The sequence below is a fragment of the Hyperolius riggenbachi genome, chromosome 12 (assembly GCF_040937935.1).
Source record: "Hyperolius riggenbachi isolate aHypRig1 chromosome 12, aHypRig1.pri, whole genome shotgun sequence".
NCBI lineage: Eukaryota > Metazoa > Chordata > Amphibia > Anura > Hyperoliidae > Hyperolius > Hyperolius riggenbachi.
Window position 1 is genome coordinate 31,171,857 of NC_090657.1, and position 16,075 is coordinate 31,187,931.

Sequence of the window (16,075 nt, forward strand, 5' to 3'; positions counted from 1 at the left end):
AGCTACTGAGATCTATTGGAGACCCGCTGTGGAGGAAGAATTTGAGTTGTATTATCCATGCGATTTAATGCTGGTCTGATCGGTCAGCCAATACATCTGGTGAGCAGGAATTTTGCTCATTCTGTTTGGGAAGGTGCAGTACGAGCACTGAGGGGAGCACGCACCTATGTTAGGGTGCACTAACGACTATATGTGTGGCACAAAAGTATAATTCATATACAGGTTTACGCTATGTCAAGTTGTATGTTTTTTTGAGGTACAAGTGGAATTAAGGAGGTGAACATCAGGAGGAATATAGGAACTGGTTCATCCCTTATGTGCATTCAGCTGATCTGTGATAAGTCAGCCTTTCAACATTGGTGAGAGTGTTTATTTATGCCAGAAACTAGAGACATTTCTCATTTAAAGACTACCTAGAGAAGATGTATGTTGGTACAGTGTGAAGGGAGTGAGCGCTGTACAGACTTTTTGATTACAAACAGTAATATTGCACAATCCTAAGCTGTGTGAAATTCCCGGTTTCCTCCCGGATCAAAGCACACCGGATCTAACTGAGGTCTGAGCGCTAACACTAAGTGATCGCAACAGCAGACGAGTTGCGAGTGACTCCTCAGCCCTTTTGTAGCTGAGGAGTCCCTGAGGCATGCCCCCGCCGCCCAGCCAATCGGCAGCTAGGCTGGAGTCAGCTGCCCGGCGAGTCAGCTGACTCCCCGTCTATTAGCATAAAGGTCCTGCCGCTGGGCGCACGCACGCGTAGCCCTTACCCAATGTGCGGCCGAAGGACCTGGCAACGAGAGTGCTGCGGGGACCGCCGCCAGCTGAGATGCGGAGGCGGCGGACACGCCGCTCTCCGCCGCGGCGGTATCTCCGCTGCGTGTTACAGAAACCTAGCAAAAGACAGGAAGGACATTCCAAATCCAGGTGGGTACTGTCAGGAATATAGCAGCTAGTTATGAGGTTAAGCTTAAGACAGGGACATATTTTGTCATTTTTCTGTCTGCTATATATTTTGTCAGAGGTGTAGGTATGTCAGCCAGCCTGGCTTTTGGAAGGTGTCACATGGATAATGTCTGTATGTAGATTAAAACAGTCATTCAGGGCAGAGGTCAAGGGAACTGCCATTGTCTTCATTGAATAGACCAGTCACCTTCAATAGGCAAAGGAACCTGGACAGTAATTAGGAACTGTCTACCTAGCCACTAGCCAGGAAACATTTACTTAGACAATTACCCGACCAGGTTGAAGCCCACACAGGCGTTCGGCTACCTCTTAGTCTGAATAGTGGGCTGGAAGTGGAATTGCTTTGAAATCTGTAAGTGTAAACAGGATACTTGTTGTTCTCAGGATACAATCTTACCTGTAAAATCTGCAACCTTCAAAAAGCTGAAACAGGAACCCTTTGAAGTTCACATATCACAGGAAGATTATGACAAGCGTTCGGTGATGTCACAAACGGGGAAATTGCATTAGTTCCTGGGGGCTGGACATTAAATTCCACAGGGGACACTTCAGACTATTTAAGGTGGTCTAGAACAGTCACAGGTATCTTCTCCCGAGAGTAGCTCATGGCTAGAGATGATCCCGAGGAAATCGGTAAATCCGCGTCTCTCCACGGTTGGACATTTGCGATGGTAAAAGTTCACTTTACGTTTATCCCATTTTTATTTTTGCAACTTGTCTCGTGTGTATCTTTGTAAACTCTTAATTTTGTAACTTTTTATTTTGTTTTTTGTAATCTTTTGTATATATTCTGTTCTGCATTGTTCCACTTTTTTCCTGGAATATTAAATTATTATTTAATAAGCTTGACTTCTGCTGTACTAAACTAACACTCATAGCCTAGAGGAGACTGCAGTGTAGCTGTGTATAAGTCCATGCCTAATTGTATGCTTGAGCAACACTACCATATGAAATTTTAATTGCATTGTGTGTATGGGGCACTTCTGCGCTCGACAGCCGAGTGGGAAGTCTAACAGTATCGTTCGGAACGACTGTTAGTGGTTTTGCTTCACTACAGTGTAAGATTGCAACTGTGTGTGTGTGCGTGGCGTTCTCGTATTCGGCCTAAGCGCGAAGCTGACCCAAATACAAAAACGCAGATTGCGTATTGAGCACTCGACAACTGAATGAACGTGTCTAGCAAACGGATAGTGGTGGCAGTAAGGAGCTTTTGAGGGGTCCCAGCCTTGTTTGTAGCTTGAATAAGGCTGCTCTCCGCTTGATCTGGTCAAACCCGCAGTCGGGAACCGTATACGCAGGCGTCCTGTGGGCCGGTTCCTGACATAATTGGCTGGCAGTGGTGGGAATGTTTAGTACATTAGTACGCAGTTTAGCTCGCTATTCTGAGTATTAAAGGCTGGAAGCTTGCTAGAAGCAACTAGCCTACAGAAGTCTACTCAGTGCAGAATTTATATACTTTTGTTTTTTTCAAAGATACACACAGGTATTTTGCTTCCCCTCCCCTTTTTCTTTTTCTTTTTTCAACACGATGGCTCAGAAAGCATCCAGCTATGCAAGGCAAAACAAAGAGATGCTACTCAACCTGTGTGAGCAGAGAGGCATCGAGACAGCGAACGGCTGGACTAAGGAGCAGTTGGTTCGTGCCCTCGAGGAGTATGAGGCAGAGCAAGCCTGTGCTCCAACGCCAGCGGATGCAGCTCACAACACGCCAGAGGAGGAATCGCTCCCACCACAGAATGCGAGTGGAGACGATGTCCTGGACGATCCGCCGAACACGGAGATGACATCTCTGAAAGCCAACCTACAGCTACTAGGTTCGGCTGCGCCCGAACTGTGCCTAAAGCTGATCCTGGAACATCGGCAAGCAGAGAGGAAACAAGCTGCCCAGCGACTCCAGGCCGAGAGGGACAGACTCCGGGCAGAGGAGGGAAGAGCTGAACGGCAACACCAACTGGAGCTGGCTAAACTTCAGCAGCAGAACCGGTCTGCTGGACCCGCAGAACGCGAAGGTGAGCGAGTCCACAGAATCCCCCTGGATAAGTTCCCCGCTATGGACAAGGACTCTGACATAGACACTTTCCTACAGGGGTTTGAAAGGACTTGTCGGCAGTATGGGGTGCCCCGTGAGCAGTGGGCAAAATACCTCACACCAGGGCTGAGAGGCAAGGCCCTGGAGGCGTTTGTGAGTCTCCCCCAGGAAGAAGAAACAGACTTTGAGGCAATTAAGAAAGCCATCATTGCGCGATACCACCTCACGCCAGAGGTGTATCGCAAACGTTTCAGGACAGTGCAGCGAGGTCCTAATGGCAGTTACCTGGATCATGCTTGCAACCTGCGCACTGCCTTCCAGCAGTGGCTAAAAGGACTGTCAGTGGAAACCTTGGACGCCCTGCAGGAGCTGATGATAAAAGACCAGTTCCTCCACACTTGTCCTGTTGAGGTCCGGCTGTTTGTGCTGGACCGAGAACCAAAGACAGTGGATGATGCTGCGGAAATGGCCGATTCCTACACGGCCCATAGAGCACCCGAGTCCCGGAGGACTACTCCATCCATCTGGAGGGGAGAACAGATTGCTAAACCTGTGTCACCCAGCACCCAGAGGAGGCAAGCACCGCTGTCTCCTGGATTCAAGCAACCAAACACTGACACTCAGAAATGCTTTGTATGTGACAGGGTGGGTCATATCAGCACGACTTGCCCAGAGAGGAAGAGGGAGGCCTTAAAATCCAGTGAGGCCTCAAACCCCCGTGAAGTCCCAACTGCTCTGTGTGCTACCAGGAATGCCACTGGTTATGCAGAGAATCTGCAGCTTGTCACGGTTGGGGGTACAGTTGCCACTGAGCTGAGAGACACTGGAGCAGAAGTGACTCTCATACATCCCCAGCTTGTAAACCCGGAGCAGTACATACCTGGGAAAATGATTGCTGTCAGAGGAGTTGGGGGTGTCACCCCAGCCATACCCACCGCCTTGGTCCACCTGGATTGGGGGACCGGCAGCGGATTGAAAGAAGTTGGGGTAACCGACAAAATCCCCACCAACGTTTTGCTGGGTACTGACCTGGGATGGTTAGTGGCCCAGTATGAGCCTACTCCAAACCCCGTGGAGCCCGCTTCCCCAGCAGAAGTTCAGGACTCTTTCAAGGTACTGTTTGATAATGCTGTGCAAGTGGGGAGTGCTGGTGAGGCTCCAGGGGCTACGGACTGTGTACTAGGAGCCAGTGTAATAGACTGATTTTTGTGTAGAAAAATCTGTAAAGCAGTAATTTCCCAATTAGCTATTGGAAAATAATCCTATTCTTTGAAATATCTGTGGAGATAACAGGCTGAAATACAGGATCTGGATTTGGGCTATCTATTGCCTGAGTCTGTTTATGTTTAGCAACTTGTTGACCTGGGGAAAGTACCTAAGGGGAGGCTCGTGGCCTGCTGCCTCATTCTCATCAGACATGATGCAGGCAGAGGAAGCATGCTCATGGAGTTCTTATTTATAATTCCCTTTTTCAGGGTGTAACACCAGCCCTAGTGAGTCGCCAGTGCCTAGGCCTGGAGTGGGACATGTTGATACGGAGAATGCAGAAACTGACGATGTCATTTATGACGCACGGACTATCAAGGCGATCGATGCAAGAACTGTTGATGCTACTTGTGAAGTGCTGAGTAGCACTGTGTATAATGCGGCAGATAATGTTGATGTGGAATGTGATGTTCTAAATGTCAATATGTGTAAGACGGATAATGCTGATGTCATATGTGTTGTGCTACATAATACTGTGTGTCATGTGGACACTCCGTCAGCTGCAGGAGTAACCAGCAGTGCTCGCTGGGCTGCAGCAGATGGATTGCCCACTGAAGGGGCAGACGGCACCAGGCCAGATCTTCCCCCTTCAGATGTTTTCAAGACCAAAGGTGATGTGGTTTATGATATGTGTAATGTGGGTGCTCCCTCAGCTGCAGTGGTAACCCGCAGCGCTAGCGGATCTACAGCAGAGGGACTGTCCACCAAAATGGCAAAAGTTGCTGGGTCAGCCACATCCAATTCGGAACCTGGCCCTGAGGGCCCAGGAGCCTCTCCGTCTGCAGCCTTCCTGGAATGTGTGACCGGCAGCACTGAGCTCTCTGGGGCTGTTCGATTTGACAGCAGCCTGGAACAGCTCAGGGGTCTGGCCAGCAGGTCACCAGCTGGGAGGGGCGGGCTGAGAGGGTTCTGGGAAGTTATTCCCTCGGAGCTGTCTGAAGTGGAGGAGGCAGACCGGCATATAATTGTTCCCCAAAGGGACCGAGAGATAGCTCCTGCCACTATAGAGAAAGTGCGTGTAGCGACAGTTGGAACCCTTCCCCAGCTGCAGCACTGTCTCTATGGTCGCAAATTCACGGTCGTCACTGACCCGCATTCCCCTGGTTGGTTACGTCAGGTTGCCAAGGGCAACGACGCATTGCAGCAACCTGACCTAGCTTTCCATTCGTGTAGCTTGGAGCTAACTGACAGGTGGGGAACCCTCCTAAGGATGCTAAGGGGTTATCCCACCCGGCCAGGCTGTCAATGTAGGCTTTGGCAGGACGATTCGTTGGAATCATCTGCCAGCGCCATCTGGAAGAGGGGGCGTGTCAGGAATATAGCAGCTAGTTATGAACTTAAGGGTAAGACAGGGACATATTTTGTCATTTTTTTGTCTGCTATATATTTTGTCAGAGGTGTAGGTATGTCAGCCAGCCTGGCTTTTGGAAGGTGTCACATGGATAATGTCTGTATGTAGATTAAAACAGTCATTCAGGGCAGAGATCAAGGGAACTGCCATTGTCTTCATTGAATAGACCAGGCACCTTCAATAGGCAAAGGAACCTGGACAGTAATTAGGAACTGTCTACCTAGCCACTAGCCAGGAAACATTTACTTAGACAATTACCCGACCAGGTTGAAGCCCACACAGGCGTTCGGCTACCTCTTAGTCTGAATAGTGGGCTGGAAGTGGAATTGCTTTGAAATCTGTAAGTGTAAACAGGATACTTGTTGTTCTCAGGATACAATCTTACCTGTGAAATCTGCAACCTTCAAAAAGCTGAAACAGGAAGCCTTTGAAGGTCACATATCACAGGAAGATTATGACAAGCGTTCAGTGATGTCACAAACGGGGAAATTGCATTAGTTCCTGGGGGCTGGACATTAAATGCCCCAGGGGACACTTCAGACTATTTAAGGTGGTCCAGAACAGTCACAGGTATCTTCTCCCGAGAGTAGCTCATGGCTAGAGATGATCCCGAGGAAATCGGTAAATCCGCGTCTCTCCACGGTTGGACATTTGCGATGGTAAAAGTTCACTTTACGTTTATCCCATTTTTATTTTTGCAACTTGTCTCGTGTGTATCTTTGTAAACTCTTAATTTTGTAACTTTTTATTTTGTTTTTTGTAATCTTTTGTATATTTTCTGTTCTGCATTGTTCCACTTTTTTCCTGGAATATTAAATTATTATTTAATAAGCTTGACTTCTGCTCTACTAAACTAACACTCATAGCCTAGAGGAGACTGCAGTGTAGCTGTGTATAAGTCCATGCCTAATTGTATGCTTGAGCAACACTACCATATGATATTGTAATTGCATTGTGTGTATGGGGCACTTCTGCGCTCGACAGCCGAGTGGGAAGTCTAACAGTATCGTTAGTGGTTTTGCTTCACTACAGTGTAAGATTGCAACTGTGTGTGTGTGCGTGGCGTTCTCGTATTCAGCCTAAGCGCAAAGCTGACCCAAATACGAAAACGCAGATTGCGTATTGAGCACTCGACAACTGAGTTAACGTGTCTAGCAAACTGCTAGTGGTGGCAGTAAGGAGCTTTTGAGGGGTCCCAGCCTTGTTTGTAGCTCAAATAAGGCTGCTCCCCGCTTGATCTGGTCAAACCCGCAGTCGGGAACCATATACGCAGGCGTGCCGCGGGCCGGTTCCTGACAGGTACTATATTGGTTGATAACCTAAGCTGGCACTCTAGCTCGGCATGGTGGGAGTGTTAGCCCCTTAGCCAGCTGGGGGTGGAGGTTACATTCAGCAAATTAATCAGTAAGTATTGCAGATGATCAGCCGATTGGACCAGATTGGTTACTGCATCCTGGGGGAGGGGGGCTAATTATCATATTCATGTGCCTGCCCACTTTTTGCAAGTAGCCCGATTCACCAATTACTCCTCAATCAGAAATATATCAGGAGTAGTGATTGCTTTATCTGCTCATACCACTCAGTCTTCATGAGATTTTGTTAAAAAGGCAAAATAAATGAGAATTGTTATTTTTGATTGTTTACATGTGTCTCCCAGAATACCTTGCATGCAGTTTTCTTTTTTCGTTCCATTGACCTCATTTCATCCTCCCAAGTTGAGTCATAATCGGAATTCCATTCATAGGACTGATTGTTTCCCATCCTGCAAGATCACCGTAAACATGGGACCTGAAATATGGACAGATATATTCTGACAATGACAGGGCAGAATTGCCAGAGCATCCCTTTAAATACAACACACCTAAGTTATGTAGTTTCTGGGTCTACTTACTCTTAGTCAGTACCTAAACTGCCTCTCACTAGCCACAGGCCCTGTATAAGTATGAGTTGGCAACATTGTGACAGGGAATTCCATATCACTGAATTATTTAGCTTCTAAGGGTACAATGGTTAATTTGCATATATTCAGCAGTGGTGCCTGGGAGACATCTCGAGCTCACTCTAACCTGAATTATCGCAAATTCTTTCTGTTTTAGGAAAGCAAACTTTTGTTTGAATTATTTAGCATATGGCTAGTCTTGGAAGATAAATTCACAGGATTAACCACTTCACCACTACAGGACCAAAGTAATTTTCACCTTTCAGCGCTCCTCCCATGCATTCGCCAAAACGTTATCACCATTAAACACACTGAAATGACCTACAGTATATCTTGTTTTTTTCACCACCAATTAGACTTTCTTTGGGTGGTACTTTATGCTAAGAATTGTATTCTCTATGCATTTTAACTAAATTAATAGAAAAAATTGAAGAAAAAAAAACATGAATAATTCTCAGTTTTCAGCCATTGTACATGCTACTGTGGATAATATCTACACATTTTATTTGCCCATTTGTCCTGGCTATTACAACGTTTAAATTATGTCCCTAGTACAATGTATGGGAACAATATTCTATTTGGAAGTAAAGGTGTATAGTTTCAGTTTTGCTGCTCGTTTACACTAGATCACTAATTACAAGACCTTATTTGCAAAAATAACAGTAATATACCCTCATGACATACATATTACAGTTTTTTTTACAATTGCTTAAGCACAGTTTTCAAAAAAATGTAAATTTTTTTAAAACACTTCACACAATTTTCACAACACCACACACAAGTAGCACAACACCTCAGATTATGTGCAAAATGGACCAGATTAGTCAAAACTGTACACTTTCTTGGCTAAACCCTATTTTCTTGTCAAACAGATAAACGCCATCATATGAGCAGATTCTGTTAACACTCCAGTGTTTAACTTAAAACACTGTTAGCATTTCCATAGAGAAAGTGTAAAAATAATTCTTCAACACCACATGGTACAAGTTATTCAGACCAATAAAAATTGTTATTGCTTTTCATCTATTCAAGTCCGTTTGTGACAATTTAAAAAAAAAAACATTTATTTACAGTAAACAAAAAACTTTTTAAAGTTATCATACTTATGAAATATTATATTTTGATAAAGTTTAATTGACAAGGATCCTGTTGGTTAGACTTATGTCTGAGGTTATTAAATTAGTAAAAGTAATCTCCCATTTGGAAATATTGGAAAAGGTGAACTAGGTACTATGGAGATATGTATCGCTTCTATTAAGGAACAGGAATCTTTGACCACCATTTCTCTGTCTTAAAAGTTCATGATTTTGTCAGAAGCAGGTCTGAAATTAAATACCAGCAAGGTAAAACTTTTGAAAACTGAAGTGGAATTCTTGGGAGTGAAAATAGCCCATGGTGTAAGACAGCCATTGCAAGAAAGGGTTAAAGCTGTCATGTCACTTCCCATTCCAACCAATCACAAAGCACTGAGACAATTCCTTGGTCTTGTAAATTACTCGCGAGAATTCATAGAAGGATTTGCTGAAAAAGCAGCGGTTTTGTATGAATTGTTGCAAGGAGAAAGTAAAGATTGTTTTGGCCCATGGGAAGATCGACATATGCAGGCATTTGAACATTTGAAAAAGGCTTTGCAAAATGCACCAGCACTAGCAACAATTGATAAGTCACCAGAAGCTAGTTTTGCTATTCAAGTGCATGTTTCAGATGTGTCCATTTCAGTGGTTCTTTTGCAAAAACAAAGTGGAAATTGGAGAATATTGGGATATTTCTCTAGACTGTTGACACCTGTGGAAAAAGGATTTGATGTTTGTGTCAGACATCTGCTGGGAGTTTATTATGCAGTGAAAGCAACTGAACATATTGTGGGATTTAATGATATCATTTTGCAGACTCTGTAATAACCACCTTTTGCTCCGGCACCAGCAAACTCATCAGCAGGAGTTTGCAAACATGACTCCTCACACAGCAAGCAGGAGATAGACTTTTCTCAGACTTCTTCAATGTTTACGGAGTTTATTCAGAAAACAGATATACAGATAGATACAGTTCATCTTATCCTAGCAAGCAAAGCAGATCTTCATGTTTCTTGGCGTTACCGCTCTTGCCTAACCCCCTGTGGTGGTTAGTCAGGTATTCTTATATCTACTCTATGTTACACTAGACTACCTATGTACAGCATACATCATATCAGATTACAGAGAGGAATGAACATACTTAGAGAAATAATTGGGTTCCAGCCAGTAGAAGTCAGAGATGGAGGGCATGAAAGTATGAAGCAGAGTGAGCTCTGAGCGCCTCCCTAGATGTTTAATACCGACTAGGAAAGAGTTAAACGTGACATCATATTTGCCATCCCCTAGACCAGACTATTGGATGAGCCCTATCGTGGTGTCATAATACCCACCCACTCGATTAATATTTAATGTCACCTTTCCTTTACTTACTGGAATGTGGATATTTAGTCAATACGGCTGATGTTTACTGTTCCTGTGGTGTACGTGTTGAGGTCAGAGTAGGCCGATGGCCTTCTTTTAGGAACATGTTCTCAGTATCTGCTTGAGACAAAATGAATAACAAGCAGACACTGAGATGCTTAGGCCTGCATCACAAGAAATTCTATTTTAAAGACATACACTGCGGACAAGCCTTTTACATAAACCTCAGGCCAAGTAACTGAGGCCTACTTAAATTCTAACAATCCCCCTTAAAATGGCTTGATCCGCAGATCCCCACTTCTGAACCCCACAGTACCTGGTTTTGTTTCTTTATGTTTCACTTTTCGATGTTCGTGCTCACACAACTTCTCTGCTCTAGGCGGTTATCCCTGGAAGAGAGAGAGCAAGACCTCTTGGTCTTCCTGTAACCAGGCTCTCTGGGGAGGCCCTACTTCTAAGTCCTTCTATACCACATGCTCAGCATTTGCGTCACTTGCGTATCACTCACAAACTTGCATGACCACAGGAAAGTGAAACTCGTTTGTTTGTTACTCAATGGAGCAGTGCCAAGTGCCTTCTAAAAAAGCGCCTTTATACAAACAGCTCCATCACCGGTACTACTAAACCTATACCCGTAACCCTGTATATCCCTTAATTTGAAAATATGGGTTCATGAGATTGTTTATGAGGCACCAATCTCTGGACCAGGTTAATTTGTTTTACGTAATTTTAACACGCAACCTCACCTGGATAATGATGCCTAAAGTTGTCATCCCCATCCAGACGACCAGTGGGTGTAGGAGAACTTGTGAACTGCAGAGGTCCAGTCCGAGTGTCCCTGGAACATCACCGGAAACCTTTTCCACCAGGTCAGACTGGAACTCACCTGCTTATTTTTGTGTTCTACCTCGTTAAGATCACCTGGATCATGGTGAAATCTTACCTCTAACTTAGTGTACTGTTTGTTTAACCTTTGTAACACAATGTGGTCGTCTTGGGTCAAAACCTGTTCCCCTTTGTCCCATGTCTTGTTATCTTTCATGCTGGGAACTTCACGTGAAACTTTGAACTTTAGAGTTCTCTTAACAATTTGAGAAACAACGTCATCAAACCTGGATGACTGGATCCATATGGGATCTCCGCTCACCCAATATGTTCCCCTTGGAAACTCCCCCTTATCGGAACAATTATGAGAATATACCTTGAATGTATCATTAGACCTTATGTTAAAAAACCAAACCTTTCCTTCAGCCACCGGAACTATCGGTTGGGCTTCAGGGTGGATCTTTTGAATGGTAGCCTCGCCTTCTGCGTTATTGAGCCCGCAGGCTTCTTCACTAAATTTGACTTGCCCCGGCCAACGCAGGTACTTCTGCAAGAATTGCCCGCATGAGGACAACTCTACTTGTTTCACCTCCCCGTCTAGCACCAAAAAAGGTTGACCTCTCAGGTCCTGGTGTAAGACACGGGTTGAGGTGGGAACTGAGGAAGTGGCGGTGCCTAAAGGAATGTTGCACCGTTTCCATTTGTTCACCCAAACATCTCGAAGCTGCCATGCAAAAGATCCTTCTCCAGAAAAATTAATATTCCTCCCCTTGTCCAATCTCAGTTGCACAGGATCTTTAAGCATCTTGCTGACAAAATATGTCCCCAACTGTCCTGATTGGACCTCTTCCCCCCTTATGTCCTGAGACACAATATGTACCTGAGGTTAGGAAGACTGTACTCTCTGCAATCTTTCAATTAAGAGTACCTCTTCACTTACCCAACTAGCATTAGGATAAGCGGCTGCATATGGACTGTGTAATATCATCCCCTGTTGTGACCCGTGTAATGTGAATGGGGTTTCCTGGGTTGGCTTTCCCTCCCCCGGGACCGCTCTCCCCACCCTCTTTATCACCTGGAAATGTGGCTCGTTCTCGATTTTTACTTCTTGTTTCGAGAACCACCACCCCTCGGCTTTCCAGCCTTTACGTGTGTGTATAGTTGGTTGAGAGGCACTCTCTGTTGGTAGTTCCAGAGTGTGATGTTGTCCCCCGCGTCTCTCCGGCAGGAGAATTGACGCCTCCTGCTCGTTCCTCTCCAATCTGGAACCATCTCACTCTGCATAACCAAGACAAGGTACCCCTGAATCACACACTCCACCTTTTGCATGTACCCAATGTACTGCAATGTACCTTTTAACAACTCTTTGGATTGGTGCATCGATTCTGGGAGTGTGGTATTCCATAGCAGATTTACACTGCCATTCAATTCCCACTGCCCGCACACCTGACCCTTCAGACCTTTCACCCACATTGTGCCATGAAATTTGATTTCTCCTGGCACAAGTGCTCTTTTCCTCCGTCCCTGCATGGTTCGTCTGTGCCAAGCGGAGGGAGGTGTGAAAGGATTAGTACCTTTGTCACCAAACATTAACATGCTTGGGCCTTGCATTCTCATTAACCCCTTATTATACATGAGAATGTCCTCGCTTCGTTCTCCTAGGACGAAATGGCAACCTAGGATCACCATCAGCACGGTACTCTTCATTATAAAAGCACCACCTTGGGAAAGAAAAACATTAGCACTTTGCATTATGCTTTGCTCAGACAGTTTTGTTAGTCTCTCTCCGATCTCCGAAATCTCGTGTTTTAGTCTCTTTCCAATTTCAGGAATCTCGTGTTTTAGTCTCTTTCCAATTTCAGGAATCTCGTGTTTCTCCAAACTTAGATTGGCATCTGGAACCTTTCGCTTATCCGACTGACATCTCCATCTTTGCTGCCAGCACTGCAGCTGTCTCAATTCCATATTGCCCAACTCCTGAAATCAAAATACAAACAAATCAATTCTTATTAATGATTTGGGATTCGCCCTGCGGCTTGTACTCTGTACACTTTAAATTGATCAATATATATCGTAATTGATCTCGTTGCTTTATGTTTCTCATGAACTCTATTTACTCTTTTTGGTAGATTGGAGTTAAACTTCACCCCCCTACCTCAGTACTATCCTCAGTACTTACCTGTTTAAAATATGCTATTTCCGTGCACGGCGCCTTGTGCACAGCTGTGACATGGGACGTGGGATCCCCCCCAGCACATCCTCCCCCCTGCCATCGGGGCGTGCCTATCAGTGGGCGCTTCCACATCCCCCCCTATCTGTCCATGCGCGGCCGTCACATGCACAGATTACGGATGCCACACCTGTTGTTGCTTTGCAGGTGAGCCTGCAATGCTCTTGCTCATTTTCGCATTTACTTATCTAGAACTTCATTGCGATACCAGCTCTGCTAGAAGTTCTGTGTGTTGTACCCTCTGATCAATGTTTGCCGTGCCACTACCCCCAGACTTTACAAAAAATGGCTGCCATCCTGTAGGAAGGAGCACTTTGCACATAAACTACACAGGGTGCAGGGCTAAGCATACCAGCGTCACATGCCTGTATGCAGATCCCTGAATGCCCACTTGGTAGGTAGTCAAATGGCAAACACTGTACTGATACACCGTCACTCTGTAAATGGCAATTGCTGCATCCCTATAAGTGCCCCTTGACCTGCTTCCAGTTCTGTTCCGTGCTAAACTGAATCAGAGCTGGAGAAAAGAAGAGAAAGAAAATATATATATATATTTATGACCAATCGGTGGGCGAGAAAAAACATGCTAACAGCCCAGCAATTACATCTTTGTCAATCTCTGGTCCTGTCCCTGATACAAAAAAACCCCCGAAACAAACACTCTGCAGTCGCCGCGAGTACACCTGGATTGGTCAATTCCTTTCTTTCTCTCTTTTCCTTTCCCCCTCTCCAACTATGCACTGTCCCCCTATCTCTATGGGGGACACATGCTGCACCGCACTTTAACCTCCTGAGCGGTATGGACGAGCTCAGCTCGTCCATCACCGCCGGAGGCTGCCGCTCAGGCCCTGCTGGGCCGATTTTCTTCAAATAAAGTGCAGCACACGCAGCCGGCACTTTGCCAGCCGCGTGTGCTGCCTGATCGCCGCCGCTCTGCGGCGATGCGCCGCGAGCAGCGGCGAAAGAGGGTCCCCCCAGCCGCCTGAGCCCAGCGTAGCCGGAACAAAAAGTTCCGGCCAGCGCTAAGGGCTGGATCGGAGGCGGCTGACGTCAGGACGTCGGCTGACGTCCATGACGTCACTCCGCTCGTCGCTATGGCGATGATCTAAGCAAAACAAGGAAGGCCGCTCATTGCGGCCTTCCTTGTTTATTCTGGGCGCCGGAGACGATCGGAAGAACGCCTCCGGAGCGCCCTCTAGTGGGCTTTCATGCAGCCAACTTTCAGTTGGCTGCATGAAATAGTTTTTTTTTTATTAAAAAAAACCCTCCCGCAGCCTCCCTGGCGATCTCAATAGAACGCCGGGGAGGTTAAGGTGCCTCACTTAAAGGAATAATCCCATAAGCAACCCAGTACAGATACTTCCCTGATCTGCGCAGCACTTGCAAATCACTCCCTGGGGACTATCTGACTTATACGTGTTTTCCTAGCTGGGAAACACTTCCTATCCGTGAGCCTGCATATTGCTTGGCTCACGTATGCGGACACTCCCTGTGTCCAGACTTCTTCTGAGGAAATCATCTGGAAGCCAAGAAACTCAGTAGAATCTCTCTACTGTCCCCACTCTGGACCCCCCTCCCACCAGCTGTGTGCACGGCGCCTTGTGCACAGCTGTGACATGGGACGTGGGATCCCCCCCAGCACATCCTCCCCCCTGCCATCGGGGCGTGCCTATCAGTGGGCGCTTCCCGCCCCCTCCCCTCCTGATACATCATGCAGATGGGAGTGGCTTTCTCAGAAACCCGACGCCATGTTGAGTCATGGCATGCCAGCCAAGATGGCTGCTATCAATCTCCCGTAGCAACCTCTTAATCCTATACACATTAGGAGAAAAAAAACAGTTAGAATATACAATGCATAGTATGCACACTAAACATTTCAGCATATATATTTCTCGGATACCTGCAAAACAGACACAGCAGCGTGTGAAATTTCTTATCTCCTTCCCAGAAAAAAAAACGCAAATCATCTTGGACATGTAGATGGAGGAAAAAAAAAACATGCACCCACTGAACCCTGATCTTATGACGGCTAAAAAAACCCATCCTGAACAGAAGGAATTCTCCACAACTACACCGAAACTTTACTCATATCATAAACCTTTGCCTGGAATGCGGAGTGACAGAAACTGAACAACTCTTCCAGCTGTTAGCAGATATCCGCGGACACAAACCTTAACCGTGCTTCCCCCAATCTGTAGAGAGGGGGGTGGGAGGATGCACTGTATTGGCCCCCCTTCCCACTAAACCTACGCTCTGCGATCCGCAAGAAAAAAACAATAAAACCCATGACACTGAATCATGCTGAGATTACAGAAACATTACATAGCACTAACTAACTAATAGCATTGACTGGAACCAGTATTCCCACTATTCTGGGCACTCCCACCAACGTGTCCTCCCTATTTCTCCCCCTAACTGCTCTCCTCACTATCCACCATCTGCTCTACAGAGCATGGGAGAAAAATAAACATCGCTGGCCTCTCTCCCCGCCCAGAACTGCAAAGAGAGAAACCGAAACTATGTACGCTGCTACCAGCATAACACAGAAAAATAACACACAGCTGTAGTAAAAAAACACTGTCAATATATAACAGACCCCAAACACTGCTACAAAATCAAATAAATAAACGAAACGCTATACTTGCCTGGCTCTACAGACTTGTACCGACTTCCAATCCGATCAGCAAGTTCTTTCCACGAGTCGATGGACCTCGGTGAGCGTTTACTGAGCGTTCTCTCAGCGGATTCTCCGGTCCCGAAGGTAACTTGCTCAAAACCTCTGCCTGGGATACCTCACCACGGAATCCTTTGTTCGGCTAGATTGCGTGTACATCACAATCCAAGTAAAACAGGTCCATGACTCGCCGCTGATCATCACTCGGATTGCAGTCCGTGTGTTGGCCTCTCTAGCGGCCTCCCATACCCCACTTATCCTCTTGATAAGCTTCCTTTCCAGTCCGCGTCAACTCTGCTTGTGTCGCTGTGGAATATCTTGAAAACTAGATAACAGACTGACATCTGGCCCGGTCCTTGCCTGCCT

At 46.0% G+C, this 16,075-nt stretch overlaps 1 protein-coding gene across 2 annotated transcripts in view; it reads right to left on the minus strand.

The window, feature by feature from the left end:
* Positions 1-16,075, minus strand: part of LOC137540710 (opioid growth factor receptor-like) — a 246,721-nt gene that overhangs the window by 65,544 nt on the left and 165,102 nt on the right. For both annotated transcript variants that reach the window (XM_068261834.1, XM_068261833.1), the window contains one exon: positions 7,269-7,394. In XM_068261834.1, the coding sequence (XP_068117935.1) occupies positions 7,269-7,367 (99 nt within the window). In that variant the 5' untranslated portion in view covers positions 7,368-7,394. The remainder of the gene's footprint in view (positions 1-7,268; positions 7,395-16,075) is intronic.